This window comes from Ranitomeya imitator, chromosome 1 (genome assembly GCF_032444005.1).
Source record: "Ranitomeya imitator isolate aRanImi1 chromosome 1, aRanImi1.pri, whole genome shotgun sequence".
NCBI classification, from domain to species: Eukaryota; Metazoa; Chordata; class Amphibia; order Anura; family Dendrobatidae; genus Ranitomeya; species Ranitomeya imitator.
This window is the reverse complement of record NC_091282.1, coordinates 491,439,937-491,459,222: the sequence shown is the minus strand read 5'-3', so window position 1 is coordinate 491,459,222 and position 19,286 is coordinate 491,439,937. Positions and strand designations below refer to the sequence as shown.

General features: G+C 42.7%; 1 protein-coding gene across 3 annotated transcripts in view; it reads left to right on the top strand.

Annotated features, from left to right (window-relative positions):
- The window catches only part of NIPSNAP3A (nipsnap homolog 3A), a 93,286-nt gene that overhangs the window by 17,578 nt on the left and 56,422 nt on the right, over positions 1 to 19,286 (top strand). For all 3 annotated transcript variants that reach the window (XR_011320790.1, XM_069765962.1, XM_069765949.1), the window contains exon 2: positions 6,623 to 6,830. Coding sequence is in view for 2 of the 3 variants with exons in the window: in XM_069765962.1 (XP_069622063.1) it covers positions 6,623 to 6,830 (208 nt within the window). In the remaining variant the exon portion in view is untranslated. The remainder of the gene's footprint in view (positions 1 to 6,622; positions 6,831 to 19,286) is intronic.

Sequence of the window (19,286 nt, the reverse complement as noted above, 5' to 3'; positions counted from 1 at the left end):
TTTTCTATAAAATAGTTTTTATCGTATAAAAGCGCCAAAACATAAAAAAATTATATAAATGAGGTGTCGCTGTAATCGTACTGACCCGAAGAATAAAACTGCTTTATCAATTTTACCAAACGCGGAACGGTATAAACGCCTCCCCCAAAAGAAATTCATGAATAGCTGGTTTTTGGTCATTCTGCCTCACAAAAATCGGAATAAAAAGCGATCAAAAAATGTCACGTGCCCGAAAATGTTACCAATAAAAACGTCAACTCGTCCCGCAAAAAACAAGACCTCACATGACTCTGTGGACCAAAATATAGAAAAATTATAGCTCTCAAAATGTGGTAACGCAAAAAATATTTTTTGCAATAAAAAGCGTCTTTCAGTGTGTGACAGCTGCCAATCATAAAAATCCGCTAAAAAACCCGCTATAAAAGTAAATCAAACCCCCCTTCATCACCCCCTTAGTTAGGGAAAAATTTAAAAAATGTATTTATTTCCATTTTCCCGTTAGGGTTAGGGCTAGGGTTAGGGTTAGGGTTGGGGCTAGGGTTAGGGCTAGGGTTAGGGCTAGGGTTAGGGCTAGGGTTAGGGCTAGGGTTAAGGCTAGGGTTAGGATTAGGGTTAGGGTTAGGGCTAGGGCTACAGTTTGGGTTGGGGCTAAAGTTACAGTTAGGGTTTAGATTACATTTACGGTTGGGAATAGGGTTGGGGTTAGGGGTGTGTCTGGGTTAGAGGTGTGGTTAGGGTTACTGTTGGGATTAGGGTTAGGGATGTGTTTGGATTAGGGTTTCAGTTATAATTGTGGGGTTTCCACTGTTTAGGCACATCAGGGGCTCTCCAAACGCGACATGGCGTCCGATCTCAATTCCAGCCAATTCTGCGTTGAAAAAGTAAAACAGTGCTTCTTCCCTTCCGAGCTCTCCCGTGTGCCCAAACAGGGGTTTACCCCAACATATGGGGTATCAGCGTACTCAGGACAAATAGGGCAACAACTTTTGGGGTCCAATTTCTCCTGTTACCCTTGGGAAAATACAAAACTCAGGGCTAAAACATATTTTTTGTGGGAAAAAAAAAGATTTTTTATTTTCACGGCTCTGCGTTATAAACTGTAGTGAAACACTTGGGGGTTCAAAGTTCTCACAACACATCTAGATTAGTTCCCTGGGGGGTCTAGTGTCCAATATGGGGTCACTTGTGGGGGTTTCTACTGTTTAGGTACATTAGGGGTTCTGCAAACGCAATGTGACGTCTGAAGACCATTCCATCTAAGTCTGCATTCCAAATGGCGCTCCTTCCCTTCCGAGCTCTGCCATGCGCTCAAACGGTGGTTTCCCCCAACATACGGGGTATCAGCGTACTCAGGACAAATTGGACAACAACTTTTGGGGTCGAATTTCTCCTCTTACCCTCGGGAAAATACAAAACTGGGGTCTAAAAAATAATTTTGGGGGGAAAGATTTTTTTTTTTTAATTTTCACAGTGGCTCTTCAAACGCAACATGGCGTTCTATCTCAATTCCTGTCAATTTTGCTTTGAAAAGTCAAACGGCGCTCCTTCCCTTCCGAGCTCTCCCATCCGCCCAAACAGTGGTTTACCCCCACATATAGGGTATCAGCGTACTCAGGACAAATTGTACAACAACTTTTGGGGTCCAATTTCTTCTCTTACCCTTGGGAAAATAAAAAATTGGGGGCGAAAAGATAATTTTTGTGAAAAAATATGATTTTTTATTTTTACGGTTCTACATTATAAACTTCTGTGAAGCACTTGGTGGGTCAAAGTGCTCACCACACCTCTAGATAAGTTCCTTAGGGGGTCTACTTTCCAAAATGGTGTCACTTGTGGGGGGTTTCAATGTTTAGCCACATCAGGGGCTCTCCAAACGAAACATGGCGTCCCATCTCAATTCCAGTCAATTTTGCATTGAAAAGTCAAATGGCACTTCTTCGCTTCCGAGCTCTGCCATGCGCCCAAACAGTGGTTTACCCCCACATGTGGGGTATTGGCATACTCAGGACAAATTGTACAACAATGTTTGGGGTCCATTTTCTCCTGTTACCCTTGGTAAAATAAGACAAATTGGAGCTGAATTAAATTTTTTGTGAAAAAAAGTTTAATGTTCATTTTTATTTAAACATTCAAAAAATTCCTGTGAAGCACCAGAAGGGTTAATAAACTTCTTGAATATGGTTTTGAGCACCTTGAGGGGTGTAGTTTTTAGAATGGTGTCATACTTGGGTATTTTCTATCATATAGACCCCTCAAAATGACTTCAAATGAGGTGTGGTCCCTAAAATAAAATGGTGTTGTAGAAATGAGAAATTGCTGGTCAACTTTTAACCCTTATAACTCCCTAACAAAAAAAAATTTTGGTTCCAAAATTGTGCTGATGTAAAGTAGACATGTGGGAAATGTTACTTATTAAGTATTTTGTGTGACATATCTCTGTGATTTAATTGTATAAAAATTCAAAGTTGGAAAATTGCGAAATTTTCATTATTTTCGCCAAATTTCCGTTTTTTTCACAAATAAACGCAGGTACTATCAAAGAATTTTTACCATTGTCATGAAGTACAATATGTCACGAGAAAACAATGTCAGAATCACCAGGATCCATTGAAGCGTTCCAGAGTTATAACCTCATAAAGGGACAGTGGTCAGAATTGTAAAAATTGGCCCGGTCATTAACGTGCAAACCACCCTTAGGGGTAAAGGGGTTAAATAAAAAAAATCCGATTTTTTTTTTTTTTTTTTTTTTTTTTTTTTTTTTTTTATAAAAAACATTGATTTTTATCCACCCTGGCCTGCGCTGTGCGTTACAATAGTGTATGTAGTGTACCCTGATTCCCCACCTATGCTGTGAAATACATTACCAAAGTCGCCGTTTTCCAGCTTTCTGTTGGTGGCGTGGTGGTGTGCGCATGTCCAAGTGCCGAATCTACTGCGCGCAGGTGAAGAAAAAGTGCGCGATCTGCGCTATTACCCTTGTCATCGGTGGGGGCGGCCATCTTCCTGAGGCCGCGCGTGCGCAGATGGAGTGCTCTGCTGCACGGGGCTTCAGGAAAATGGCCGCGGGATGCCGCGCGTGCGCAGATGGAGATCGCGGCGGCCATTTTCCTGAAGCCAAGATGCAAACTCATATCATGTCTCATATCATGTCTGGTTTAGGAAGGAGATGGCAAAAGCCGGCAATTGAATTACTGGCTTTTAAGCTATCTAGCGCTGGATGAAATATTAATATATATATACATATATGTGTCTCAATGACATATATATATATATATATATATATATATATATGTATGTATGTGTGTGTATATATATATATATATATATATATATATATATATACCTATTCTTTGTGTACACATTTATTCCACCTATTGTAAGCTGTCAGTGTGATTTTACTGTACACCGCACTGAATTGCCGGCTTTTCTCGCTAACACCGCTGCGTATTTCTCGCTGGTCCGTGTGTAATCCGTATTTTTCGGGCCCCCATAGACTTGCATTGGCGATTTTTTTTTTTTTTTTTTTTTTTTTTTTTGCGCAATACGGTGACAAACGCAGCATGCTGCGATTTTCTACGGCCGTAGAAAGCCGTATAATACGGATCAGTAAAATACGGCAGATAGGAGCAGGGGCATAGAGAATAATTGGGCCGTGTGGAATGCGTGTTTTACGGACGTATTTAATGCGCTCATACGTCCGTAAAACTCACTAGTGTGCGGCCTGAGGCAGATTTATTAAGAGGCATGCACCTTTTCATGAACCGGGGAGTGTGTAACATCAGCACGCCCCCTCATCAAATCATTTAGCGAATAGACGTGTGCACAGCCTGTATTGAAGGTGCCAAGGTAGGTTCCAAAACCTTAGGCTATTTTCACACTAGCGTCGTACGACGCACGTCACAATGCGTCGTTTTGCAGAAAAAATGCATCCTGCAAAGTTGCCTGCAGGATGCGTTTTTTCCCCTTAGGCTTTCATTAGCGACGCATTGCCACACGTCGCAACCGTCGTGTTGTGGCGGACCGTTGGCACAAAAAAGTTCAATGTAACGTTTTTTTTGTGCGTTTTGTCCGCCATTTTCGACCGCGCATGCGTGGCCGAAGCTCCGCCCCCTCCTCCCCGCAACTCACAATGGGGCAGCGGATGTGTGGAAAATCTGAATCCGCTGGCCCCGTTGTGCGGCGCTTCCACAGTATGCGTCGGTACCTCGGCCCGACGCACTGCGACGGGCCGAGCCTGACGCTAGTATGAGAGTAGCCTTAATGACATGCAAAAAAGACCTGGCACTCAACTTATATGCAAGCGGTTTATTTCTCAAGTAACAAAACGTTTCGGTGATACATCACGACCTTCATCAGTTACTGTAAATATAACCTAACCGAGCTCAATAAAAGGAAAAGAAAAAAAATAAAGTATATACATGACTCCATTATTGGCAAAAAGAGAAACAATGTGGCATGATTTTTAGAGAAACGTACTAAATATGGAAATCCGGTTGGCGCGACCTGCCCCGTTCCTGCTGCCTCTTAGCGCTCAAATACGAGCGGTTTCACATGGGACACCAGACAAGCGGTGGACACTGCGTCTGCAGCGTCACCCAGCAGGTAAGAACCCACCGGACCCGCACCCCTAGTCACCACTCAACACAGGCACTGAACCACCTATGTATTTTTACCTATACAGGCTGCTATACCAGTTAACTAAAGATAAACCCTTTCCTCTTCGATTAAGGGTATGTAAACTCATATATACAGCACCTTGCCATCTGGCCCCTTACTTATAGGACACATCTCTCATATCCACAGAAATATCTCAACGCTTGCCCAGTCTGGCACATTTTCTTTACTACTATCTGCAAAACGGTATGTGACCCCTCTTAACACTTGCTCATTCTGTTTTCTACCAGTATTGAGCCAAGATTGTTTTTCTTCTGATTTCCATATTTAGTACGTTTCTCTAAAAATCATGCCACATTGTTTCTCTTTTTGCCAATAATGAAGTCATGTATATACTTTATTTTTTTCTTTTACTTTTATTGAGCTTGGTTATGTTATATTTACAGTCCCTCATCAAATCATGGTGGTGTGAAAAACAGAATAGATCTTGCAGACCTAGTCTGCCCCCCAAAAACCTAAACTTAGACAAGTCCAACGTCGCTCCCTATTTTATATACTGTTTAACAAATAGAGGGCATTTGGAATACTTTTTTTCCATTTTGCATGCCAGAAAATGGATGGCTCACTGATGGTAAGGGGTAAAAATGAACCTACAGACCAAAAATTGATGAAAATCAAATCCAGCACGCTGATGAAAATGCAAAAAAGTAAGAATGAGGCTGAACTGTTGAATCACTAAAAGGTGATACGTTTTCTTTCAGTAGAGGATGATTAATTAAATCATTGCAAGACTGAAGTAGGTGGTGCTGATAGGGGAATGTTTTGGGTTTTTCTTTTGATGCACACTACTTTACTCAGTGATGGAGGTGGGTTACTGTAGAGGCTGAGAAGTTACTCCATCATTCTAAAGCTCCTGTAATACAAGTGTTATCTGGTGCTTGATGTGTAAGTTATGTGGTAATATGACCTGTGCCTTCTATTTTCCGGCGGAGGTTTACCACCATGAATCTGGGCCATTGACTTCAGTGTTTTTCATCTGAGGTCAGGTACAGAAGTGTTCGGAGTCCTTGGAGTTGTGACTGAAGCTTATCAGAGAGACCGACCTTTCATTGGTTTCCGCTAGGTTAAAATGATAAACTTGGCTGTTATTTAACCTTCCCAAGTCCAGAATTGCCTCCTCTTCCATGACAGGCTGCCACAGAGCTATCATGTCTGCTGCAGCTAATCGCTGGGCTCAATGGCGCTTCCGATGTAGACATCCTCAGCCCAGTGATTAGCTACATGGGTTGCAGAAGTAATGTAACTACTAAACTAAAACTGGAGCAGCAGCAAAGATGATGAACCGGACCTGGGGAAGGTGACTAACACCGAAGTGTATTATTTTAAACTAACAGAAGTTGATAGTTATTTACAACCACGTCATTGCATTCAGAATGGTGAATGTCGCAGATTGGCCCTTTTTCTACTAGTTGAGGTAAAAATGATGACAATTAGGCCAATATTACCGTAATCGCTATCCCTAAGATCTTCTGAGCTCTGATTCACAACATATCAGGGAAAGACACAAATGAGAAGGTCCTGACCTTAATATGACGGATACTGCTCTGTTCTGAATGGAGTAGTGGAGGGTAAACCCAATTGTTCTATTAAAACAACGCTCCTGCGCCTTCGTCAGACTCATAAAGAGAGTGAAGGGGACGTAGTGACACAGGTCCAAGTGCACATCTAAATATAACATAGAGGAATTGCACAATTTACATCACCCGTGTAAAAAGCTCAATATAAGACCAAGCATGAGAAAAAGATGAAAACCCTGAGTATTTCTGCATGCAGCGACTGTCCATATACTGATGTGCTCCTTACATGTAAGTGGATGGTGGGTTTACCCCATGTTATGAGGCTTGCCACACAAGTTTGAGTATATGTTATGAATGTATTGCACTAGGGTGCACCCAACTTTTTTTGCTTCTGTTCATTAGTTTAACCTACATAAAATATTTTTTTCTAGGCAACAGCTCCATTTGCTACAGGTCCTCGCCAACATGACACTACTTTATATGAATTCCGCACTTACTCTATCAAGCCGTCTATGATGAGTTCATTCATGCAGCTCACACAGGAGAATTTTCATCTGCGTACTGCTCACTCCGAGTTGGTGGGCTTCTGGACCTATGAATTAGGTGGACTGAATAAGGTGTTCCACATATGGAAATATGGTATGATGCTAACTAACGAAACATAGATTTGCTGCTTGATAGTATTAACAGATTATCTAACACCAGTTAAAAAAAAAAGGTGATGAGCCTATCACTGCAGGTCCTTATTCTCTAACGACTGACAATTGGACACTATCACCAGGGAAGCCACTTATGTCTATACATTTCTCTTGCATGGACCAGATGGATGTGCTGGATCCACTGGAGCAGCTCTCTATTCTGTCTCGTAAATGGAGGTTCTAAGGCCCCTTTCACACATCAATTTTTTGCCATCAGTCGCAATCCGTCGATTAAAAAAAAAAAAAAAACGGATCCGGCGACTGATGCCGCCGGATCCGTTTTTTTCTCATAGACTTGTATTAGCGACGGATGGCCTCACGTTTTATCCGTTGTTCGCCGGATTCGTCGAAAATTGTTTGTCCGGCAGACAACGGACAAAGTAACCTTTTTTTGTGTACGTCGAAAAAAAGAACAGCGACGGATACGTCACCATCCGTCGTTTTCTAGAATGGAAGTCTATGGTGCCGGATCCGTCAAATGATGGAATTCGGCGACGGATTCCATTTTTTTTTTTTTTTATTGAGCATGCTCCGATCTAATTAGCCAGATGCGCTAGTCGGATCCGTCCAAAAAATGGATCCGTCTCATCAGTTTTTCGCAATCTGTGATGGATCCATCAAGCCAATGGATTGTGACTGATGGCAAAAAACTGATGTGTGAAAGGGGCCTTATAGGGCATATGAGCAGTGGTTGTTTTAGGCAACCCATTTTAAAGTTAACCCCTCCCCCCAGCCTGTTTCACCTTCATGTCCTTTTTATGTCCTTAAAGGGAACCTGTCACCCCCAATATCGAGGGTGAGATAAGCCCACCGGCATCAGGGGCTTATCTACAGCATTCTGTAATGCTGTAGATTAGCCCCCAATGTATCCTAAAAGATGAGATAAAGAGGTTAGATTATACTCACCCAGGGGCGTTCCTGCTGCTGGTCCGGTCCGGCACCTCTTATCTTCATCAGATGACGTCCTCTTCTGGTCTTCACGCTGCGGCTCCGGTGCAGGCGTACTTTACCTTCCCTGTTAAGGGCAGAGCAAAGTACTGCAGTGCGCAGGTGCTGGGCCTCTCTGACCTTTCCCGATACCTGCACACTGCAGTACTTTGCTCTGCCCTCAACAGGGCAGACAAAGTACGCCTGCGCCGGAGCCGCAGCGTGAACACCAGAAGAGGACGTCATCGTAAGAAGATGGGAGGACCCGTACCGCGGCGCCCATCGGATCGGACGGCCCGCCCAGCTGAGTATAATCTAACCTTTTTTTTCTCATCTTTTAGGATACATTGGGGGCTTATCTACAGCATTACAGAATGCTCCAGATAAGCCCCTGATGATGATGGGCTTAGCTCACCGTTGATTTGGAGGTGACAGATTCCCTTTAAACCAAATAGTTATGTCACACAAAATAATAAAGGTCTATTTTACATCATCATTATTTTTAAAACATATTTTTTTTTGTTAGGAAGTGAAAAGGGTGAAAATTTTAAAAGCAATTTTCTCATTTTTCCAACAAAGTTTACAAAATCAATATTTGTAAGAACCGCATCACATTTTAAGTAAATTTGAGGGGCCTATATGACAGAAGTACCTAAAAATGACACCATTTTAAAAACTGCACCCCTCAAATTCCTCAAAACCACATTCAAGAAGTTTGTTAACCATTCAGGTGCTTCACAGAAATTAAATCAATGTGGACAGCAAAGAAAATTTTACTTTTTACCATAAAAATGTTGCTTTAGCCCAAAATTTAACTTTTTCACAAGTGCAACAGGAGAAAATTTGTTGTACAATTTCTCCTGGGTACGCCTATACCCCATATGTGGTGGAAAACTATGGTTTGGGTGGACGGCAGGATTCAGAAGGGAAAAAGGACCATTTGACTTTTGAAGTGCAAAATTTACTGAAATACCTAAACTAGACCCCTCCAAGGAATTTATTTAGAGGTGTGTGGTGAGCACTTTGAACCCACAGGTGTTTAGCAGAATTGTATAATGTTTAGCCATGTAAATTAAAAAATACATTTTCCCCTCAAATGTTGGTTTTGCCACACATGTTTCATTTTCACAAAGGTAACAGGAGAAAATGGACCATACAATTTGTTGTGCAATTTCTCTTGAGTACGTCTATGTGGTGGAAAACTACTGTTGGCTCAGAAAGGAAGGAGCACCATTTTGACTTTTGGGGCACAAAATTGGCAGGGATAGATGGCTGACACCATTTTCCATTTTCAGAGCCCTGCCTGTGCTTCGGCTAGTTTCACATTTGCGTTAGAATCCGCAGCGTTTAATCAGCAACCGCAAATGACGGAAAAACTGCATTGAAATGTGTACAAACGCAGCGGTTTTTAAACGCAGAGGATCGTCTCCTGGTTACATTAAGGTACGTAATAATTGTAAACAAATGCCAGTCATAATTATTATTGGTCTGCCATGTATTATTTGTATTTTCCTTTATGTCTTTAGCTAAACACCACCATAAATGGAATTGATTGTAATATTATTTTTTTATTTTTACTTCAGATTCCTGGCAACCGGAGAGAGCCTATCAGAGAGTACCGGCTTGGAATTTCCACCCTGTCTGGAATAGTTGCGGACACCTGCCGGGCTTTGTGGAATGTTCTCCGGGATGAGTTTATACCCCTACCCACGGAGGACATGTGGATTGAAATTGCAGAAAAATTCTGGAGTGTGTGTGATTTCCCCAACTGTTTGGGAGCGGTGGATGGAAAGCACATACGCATTATCAAACCCGCCAGAACTGGATCAGAGAACATCAACTACAAAAAATATTTTTCAGTTGTGCTCATGGCAATAGCAGATGTGGACTTTCGCTTCATCGCCGTGGACATTGGAGCTTTTGGCCGTGGCAACGACTCAGACTTTCAAGAACTCTGATCTAGGCCGATGTGTGTATGGAAGAAATTTTAATTTTCCACTGCCACGACCTCTTCCCAACACTCAAGGCCCACCGATGCCATTTGTTATGGTTGGGGATGAGGCCTTTCAGATGTGTGAAAACCCACCGGAGCCATATTCCAGTCGGGACTTGAACCACACTAAAAGGATTTATAACTTCAGACTGACTAGGGCCTGAAGAACAGTAGAGTGTACCTTTGGAATTCTAGTCTCAAAATGGCGCATTCTTGTGACAGCCATTAATCTAAAAATGAAGACAGTCGATGAGGTGGTCAAAGTCTGTGTCGTTCTCCACAATTGCATAATGGCTAAGGAGCGACCCAACATTGAACTGGATGAACCAGTTGCAAACCTATTGCCAAATCACCAGCATCACCCGCTGCTGTCAACTGTTGAAGTTGGCCACATGCGGGACCAATTTGCTGCCTATTTTGATTCTGATATTGAACGTGTGGCATGGCAAGACAATATTGTGTAAAATTTCCTGTTGTGTTTGGGCCTGTACCAGTTATGTTTTAAATGTTAATAATATTTTTTGCTAATAAAATTTGTGTTTTGATATCTTGACCGAGTCTCCTATGTATTTCCTCTAAAAACCACTTATGTTGTTAGTGGAAAGGTAGTTGACGTCCTGATTCTTTTCTGCAGTATCTATTGGACGCAGACTGAAGATACAATGAAGGTATAATACAAAGCAGATCTACACTCATCAAGTCAGGTGTCATAAATAATGAATTCATGATGCACAAATAACAGCCTCATGAATTCACTATTTCTGACACCTGTCCAGGTGAGTATAGATATGCCTTGTATGACCTCCATCGTCTCTTCAGTTTGTGTGAAATAGATTACGTGCGCTGAAGAAAAAATGGAGGTTATACACGGCAGTTCTCTACTCACCAGGTCAGGTGTAATAAATATTTTTTTGAAACATGACCTGTTGAGTTTAGTTCTGCTTTGTATTACCGCCATTTTCTTTTCAGTCTGTGACACAGATTAATCTGACTGAAGAGATTATGGAGAGAATACAAGTAATTTTGTTTTTTTTTGGCCACCTACAGCTCTATACCAAACACACAAAGGTGCAGTGTTCTACTTAATAACTACTGGAGTTATGAGTTGGCCAAAAAATAAATTGTGCGGCGCAGTGTTTTATTCGGCTCGGTGTGTGTTGCCAGCGGCGAAATACACAATTAACCAAACATTATTGGGGGCAAAAAACATTATTATTTATTTTTTATCAAACAAATTAATTTAACTACGCCTACTTGGGGTAGAGTGACGGAAATGGGGTGTGTAGCTGTGAGGCCTGGCTTAATGTGGACGACGCAGGGGCGACAGGAGAAGGGGCAATTAAAGTAGTGGGGTCTGGGAGTTTGGGGATGGGGCTTGATGCACAAGAGGGCAGAGACACACTGGAAGGGTGAGACAAACCTGACATTACAGACACATTGGGAGGTGAGAGGGGAGGAACTGAGATCATCCTTTGTTTTTTATTTTGTTTCCCTTTTTGGGATCGGCGCTGCGGTCTGGGGAGCCTCGGTGGGCTCATTTGTTGCAGCCTGGTCGTGGTGGCCGACCTGTCAGGGTCTGTGTGCCGCTGCATGGTTGTTGTGGTGGGTAGGGTTCAGCGACTTTTCATTTTTTTAGGTCGAGTCGGGTTTCGCAAAACCCGACTTTCTCAAAAGTCGGGACGAGTGAAATCGGCCGATCTTATTGAAAAGTCGGGGTCGGGGATCGGCCGAAACACGAAACCCAATGCAAAGTCAATGGGAATTATTTTTTTTTATATATTTGCTTCAGCGCGATATAGCAGAAAAGCCGGTAATTCAATTGCCGGCTTTTCATTTCTCCTGCCTAAACCCGACATGATATGAGACATGGTTTACATACCATTCCAGGGTCCGGGTGCTGCTGCTGCATGCTGGTGCTGAAAAGCATGCCAGGACCCGGGTGCTGCTGCTGCATGCTGGGGCTGAAAAGCATGCCATGATCCGGGTGCTGCTGCTGCAGCTGGGACCTTGTGATGGTGGCCAACCTGTCCTGATCTGGGTGCTGTTGCTGCATGGTGGTGGCAGTGGAGGAGGTCCAAGCAGGAGCAGCAGTTGTCATGGTGGTGGCGGTGGGCTGTCCAACAGCACTCGGCATGGTGGTGGTGCTGTAGTGGTGTCTGGCAGTGCTTGGAATGGAGGTGGCCGTGCAGTGGTATGCAGCAGAGCTCTGCATTAAGGTCAAGCGTGACAGTGTAGGCACACGTGAATATGCCTCCACTGTCTGCTGAAAATACCGACTCTGCTGCATAGCCTGCACGTAAGCAGCATTGCAGGCCTGCACGACACTAAGCTGGAGATCAGGAGTAAGGTGTTCCAATATGCCCTGTTCAATTTGATTGAAAAAATTATGTGCTGGCCTCTGGAGGTCGGCTTTTACTTGGTCAAGGCTTTTGGTGACCTCCTGGATACGTGTATTCATATTGTTTATGGCATTATCCAGTCGGTCACCCATCACCTTGAGTCCATCATGAAAGATCAAGCTCAAGTGCAAAAACTCGGGCATGAGTGACCTGTCCGAGGACCTCTAACGCTGCCGGGAAGAGCCCCCCAAAAAAGAGGTAGAGGACTGGGACAGGGGAACACCTGATGGACCAGCTTCCTGGTCTCCAGTCTGTGTGGCAAGCCCACTTGCTGCAGCGCTGCTTGAAGGCTGGGACGGGTCTGTGGCTGTTGGATGAAGGACCGCTTCAGAACCAGGGTCAAGAGTGCTGCTCCATGTGCTGTGAAAAAAGAAGAAAAAAACACATTACTACTAAACATTTACAACAGTAAAGCGCCAACTCCTGTGGAATAGAAAAATACAGATTAGGCAATCCAACACAACCCATTACACCGCAGTCAATACTTACGTTCTCTGGGCAAGGACCGGTCTCAAAAATGCAAGGATGCGGTGATACTTGTATTTGCGGATCCTTGCTCCAGAACCACTAGGAAGCCCGCTCTCTTGATGAAGGTCCTTGTTGAAGCGATCCTTCATCGAACGCCAACATGTTTTGACTTTGAGAACTGTTGAAAAAGATAAATAATGGTTAGACAATGCACTTTTGACCGTGATCACACAACTGTGTGTGATGAGAGAAACTCTCAGGAGTTTCATCACACACAGTTGTGTGATCACGGCCAAGGTCACTGCTGCAGCACACCGCATTGCAATACTTACAAAACGCATTTTGGACCCGAGTCGGGGTGTTGTCCCAGCCATCCCACATCGCTTTGGCCACCTCATTCTGGAACCTAAAAAATAAATAAAGACATTAGTGGATTAGACATTAACATAAGGAAAAGAGAGAAAACAGAGACCGAAAACTGGCATGAATATTGAAAGTCAAGAAAAACAGGAGTCAAGAAGAAAAAGGTAAAGAAAGAGGAAAGTAAAGAAATGAACATTCAAGAATAGTAAAGTCAGGATTCCATAGTCAGCCAGGTATACACACTGCCGCCTTGCCACCCGACCGTGACCCCGCTTCTCCTGCTCAGCCTCTGCCGCCGTAGAAGTGCTCTAAAAAAAGGGAAAAAAATTGTCATATGTGTAGATGTGACAGTGAATACTTACCAATATGAAGAGGTGAGTACTTACTTCACTGACATGTTCGGCTTGTGCAGGCCCAGGACGTTGCGCCTCCTCAGAAGATGACATTCTGATGCATACAGAAAGGAAAAAAATGCCAGAAATTAGGACATATAGAGACAGAAAATAGAAAATAAAGACATTGGCTAGGATATACTCACATTGTTAAGTGTCTTGTTATCTCCAAGGTTCTTGCCTGCGACTGCTCTGCTTCTCTGTCTGGTGGGTAGTGATCTGCAAATGCCCACTCCCTCCTTTTATCAGTTTGTATGTGGGGGGGTGGCTAATCAGTAGTGTCTAGACATGTTTTTATGTGGTGCAACGAAACGCAAGCAAACGCATGTGCTTGCGAACGCATGCGTTCACATAGACCGTAATGCGTTTTTTTGCTGCATTCCTTCTGCTAACAACCGCATACGTTTCTAGGCGGAAAATTGACGCCTCTAAAATTACTACATGTAGTGTTTACAGCGCCAAACCGCAGATGATGAAACGACGCATGCGTCGTCTAACGTGGCAAAACGCAACAGATCGCAGACACATGCGTCTCTAATATTAAAGATAGGAATACACGACGCATGCGGATAATTGCGGCACAAACGCTGCGGACACAACCGCAAATGTGAAACTAGCCTTAATCAGTGGAAAACACCCACCAATGGCCACATTTTGGGAACTACACCACTAGATGAATTCATGATGAATTCATCTAGGGGTGTAGTGAGCATTTTTAACAATCAGGTGATTCACAGAATTGGATAACATTAGACTGAACGAATGGAAAATTACCATTTTTTTCCTACTTAAATATTTCTTTTGCCCCAAGTTTTTAATTTTCAAAAGAGATATTAGAAAAAAAATTAATGGTACCACACCCTATATGTGGTCTAAAACTAGTGCACAGTGCAATGTTTAGATGGGAAGGAGCTCCATATTGGAGTTCAGATTTTACTGGAATGGTTTGAGGGTTCCATGTCACATTGGCAGAGCCCCTGAGGTGCCAGAATAACACAACCTCACCCACCCCCCATAAGTGACCCCATTTTACAAACTACACCTCTCAATGAATTCATCTAGGTGTGCAGTGATCATATTGACTCCACATGTGGCTCTCAGAATTGTATACCATTGGTTGGTGAAGAAAGAATTTCATTTTTACTAGTAAAATGTTGTTTTAGCCCCATTTTTTTATTTTTTAGAAGGCCTCATAGGAAGAAATGGACCTCACAGTTTGGTGTGCAATTTCTTCTGAGTACGCCAATACCCTACATGTAATCAGGAAGTACTTTTCAGGCACAGTGCAAAGCTCAGAAGGGAAGGAGCGCCATGTTGTAGCACATATTTTGTTGTTATGGTTTGCAGGTGCCATGACCCACTAAAAAAGCCCCTGAGGTGCCAGAACAACAGAACCGCCCTCCCCATAAGTGATTTCATTTTACAAACTACGCCTTTCTATGAATTCATCTAAGGGTGCAGCGATCATATTGACACCTCAAGTGTGTAACAGAATGTTATACTATTGTGCAGTGAAGGAAAAAACAATTAAATTTTTAGCACACAAATTTAGTTTTAACATCATATTATTTGATCACTTGTGTTACAAAAATAGCAGGGCTTCATAGAATGAGTGCCAAAGATTGACAGCGGCATTTAACATGTTAACAGCCTCTGGTGGACCGCGATTCCACCCGTTGCTATTAGGGGCACATGACAGCTCTTCAAATTAGCTGTCATGTGCTGGGAAAGATGCAGGCTCCGCGCTGGGGACTGCATCAAATATGGCGCCACGACCTATGATGTACCTATACGTCATAGGCCGTGAAGGGGTTAAAAAGACGGCCTCCGCTGGATCATAGGACAGCCAGTGTCTACAATGTCTTCATCTGCCTGATTATAGGGAATCTTCCTTTGGGGGTTCTATCTGAATCACGTATTTCAGAGATTTTATTCTTTGGGTCGTACAATTACAGTGATACAAGATTTATATCGGTTTTTATCTTTGGCAGCTGTCACACATTTAAAAAACACTTTTTTTTGCAAAGTAAAATTATTGCTTCACCATAGTTTGAGAGCTATAACTTTTTTATATTCATGTCGACAGAGTTAAGTGAGGGCTTGTATTTTGCAGAGCGAGTTGATGTTTTTTTATTGGTACCATTTTTGGGCACATGACATGTAGTATTTTGATCACTTTCTATTCTGATTTTTTGAGAGCCAGAATGAACAGAAACCAGCAATTCAGGAAGTGTATTTTTTTTTTTTTAATGTTGACTGAAGGGGTTAAATAGCATGACCGTTTTATAGATCGGGTTATTCTGGCACGGCGATAATATTTTTACATATTGGTTTAAATTTTTTATTTTTTTATTTTAGCCTCTCTATGTGTCTTTAACCATAATTGCAATGCTTTATAACAGTCAGTGCTGCACTGGCAGGAGCCTCTTAGACCATGCTCTGAGCATGGTCTAACATGCTTTCCATAGCTGGGTGACCAGGGTATCATCTTGATTATGTCGTGGGGGTGCCGATCTGAAAGGAGAGGGAGTCCCCTCCCTCTCTCTGCCTTCTAAATTCTGCAATTGTGTCATTTAAGGGGTTAAATTGCCCAGGGCTGTGTAGGCACCGCTTCTGGCATTAACAGCTGAAGCTCTGCTTTCACTTAAAGCAATTGTGCGGGTATTGCTCCTGTGACCCCGAATGATCACTTTTGATCATTTTGCGGGAACCACTTCCCGACCATGATGTAAACATTTTGTGAAGGGGTTAGAGATTTTCCACTACCCTGAACCAGTTATTGGTTTTGCCATAAATGCTTTAGGACCATTCCCCTAAAGATCCCCATATACCTTTTCTGCCAAGTTACATGTTTTATGTCTTCTTGCTTTGATGCCCTGTCACCAGCTCTGGTATCATAGTGATCACTATATCTTCAGAATCCTCTGCTCCCTTCTTACTACATTACCCATTAATCCCTGTGCTGGGCTGCAATCCAGCAGTGATCACAGACCTGTAACTCTGCTTAAACTCTTCCCACTCCTCCTCCCAGAGTCACACACAAGTCTATTATGGCTCAGGTTCTGGACTTGATCCGGTGATATTTTGCTGTGGGGTCAGATTCCCTCTCTGCTGGGCCACAGTCCTTTTCGTCTCTGTCCAAGTGCTGATAATTTCTTTTGTCTTGGTTTTCCTTTCTTGGTTGGCTTCTCTCCAGTTGTTTTCCATTCTCTGTTTTGGCTCTGTCCTACCACGCTTTGGGATGGGCTTCATATGTTCACCTTTCACTTGCCTCACTTGCTGGCAATTTTTTCATATAGATTGGTGTTTGTAGTTCCAGCTCCATAGTTAGGGCATTACCTTGTCAGGTAAGCCCCAGTTGTTTTTCCTGCTGCAGATCTGTGAGTTTTCCTCCCAAACACCTGTCACTTCTTCTCAACGTCTGGGAGGTTTCACTTATTCTGTTTTGTTTTTGGTTCTCCCTATTTATCTCTGTCTTTACTTTCCTGAACTTGTTTTAGTTTCTCATCCTGGGTTCTTATGTCTTTCTGCATGCTTTCATCGACCTTTTGTTGGATTTGTGTTGTGGACTCCCCTCTGGTTCCTCAGGAGGTAAGAGAAACCCCTTGACAGCCTTTTTTGGAGCCTGGTCCATGAAGGAGTATTTAGTTTTGCGGCTACATCCTTTTCTAGTCTGTACAGGTACCCATGTGAGTGTGTGAGCACCATCATAACAGGCACATCTCCTGTGCAGGACACTGCAGGCAATAGAAGTTATGCAAAAAGCACCATTATGCCAACCCTGAAAATAAAGATGTTCCCCTCCACGCCCTCACTGGCATGGATGGATAGAGATCAGGCAATGCCATATGCCAGAGACAGCCACCTAACAGGCAATGCCATACACCAAAAACACCTGCTTAACAGGCAATACCATATGCCAGAGGCAGCCACCTAACAGGCAATGCTATACACCAAAGGCAACTGCTTAACCGGCAATGCTATACACCAAAGACAACTGCTTACCAGGCAATACCATATGCTAGAGTGAGCCACCTAACAGGCAATGCCATACACCAAAAACACCTGCTTAACAGGCAATACCATATGCCAGAGGCAGCCACCTAACAGGCAATGCTATACACCAAAGGCAACTGCTTAACCGGCAATGCTATACACCAAAGACAACTGCTTACCAGGCAATACCATATGCTAGAGTGAGCCACCTAACAGGCAATGCCATACGCCAAAGACAACTGCTTAACCAGCAATGCCATGCGCCAAAATCAGCCGCTTAACAGGCAATGCCATTTGCCAGAAATTGCTTCTTAGAAGCAGCAGTCTGACTAAATTGACACCAATACCTGAAAATTTTAAAAGCACCATGTAGGAAAATGATGGCTTTATCACAGAATAAATAATAGAGCAAATTATAAATAGCATACTAAGGTGAGAGATGGTAAGGAAAATTGTCCTCACCATATGTGTTATAAAAGTTCAGCGTGTGTCCACATGATGTAAGATCCGTAGTAGTAATAGTTGTCCCATGGATATAGCAAGTAGATTTATTCAGTCTTTGGTGTATAGCATTGCCTTTAGCAGTTGTCTACTATATATATTAGTAAGCTATCTGAAAGTATTCACATTATACATGTATATACACCCTGCTGTATACATACAGGTGCTTCTCACAAAATTAGAATATCATCAAAAAGTTAATTTATTTCAGTTCTTCAATACAAAAAGTGAATCTTATATATTATATAGTCATTACAAACAGAGCGATCTATTTCAAGTGTTTATTTCTGTTAATGTTGATGATTATGGCTTACAGCCAATGAAAACCCAAAAGTCATTATCTCAGTAAATGAGAATTTATTAGACTTTATAACACCAGCTTAAAAAGTCATTTTAAAATTCGAAATGTTGGCCTACTGAAATGTATGTTCATTAAATGCACTCAATACTTGTTCAGGGCTTCTTTTGCATCAGTTACTGAATCAATGCGATGTGGTATGGAGCGATCAGCCTGTGGCACTGCTGAGGTGTTATGGAAGCACAGGTTGCTTTGATAGCAGCCTTCAGCTTGTCTGCATTTTTGGGTCTGGTGTCTCTCATCTTCCTCTTGACAATACCACATAGATCCTCTATGGTGTTAAGGTCAGGCGAGTTTGCTGGCCAATCAAGCACAGTGATACTGTTGTTTTTAAATCAGGTATTGGTACTTTTGGCAGTGTGGACAGGTGCCAAGTTCTGCTGGAGAATGGAATTTCGATCTCCAAAAAGCTTGTCAGTAGAGGGAAGCATGAAGTTCTCTAAAATTTCCTAGTAGACAGTTGCTCAGACTGACTTTGGTCTTAATAAAACACAGTGGACCTGCACCAGCAGATGACATGGCTCCCCAAACCATCACCGATTGTGGAAACTTCACACTAGACCTTAAGCAGCTTGGATTGTGTGCCTCTCCACTCTTACTCCAGACTCTGGGACCCTGATTTCCAAATGAAATGAAAAATTTACTTTCATCGGAAAACAGCACCTCGGACCACTGAGCAACAGTCCAGTTATTTTTTTCCTTGGCCCAGGTAAGACACTTCTGGTGTTGTCTATTGGTCATAAATGGCTTGACACAAGGAATGCGACATTTGTAGCCCATGTCGTGGATACCTCTGTGAGTGGTGGCTCTTGAAGCAATGACTCCAGCAGCAGTGCACTCCTTGTGAATTTCCTCCAAATTTTTGAATGGCCTTTTCTTAATCATCATGGCTGTAGTTATCTCGGTTGCTTGTGCACCCTTTTCTACAACACTTTTCCTTCCACTCAACTTTCCATTAATGTGCTTGTATACAGCACTCTATGAACAGCCAGCTTCTTTA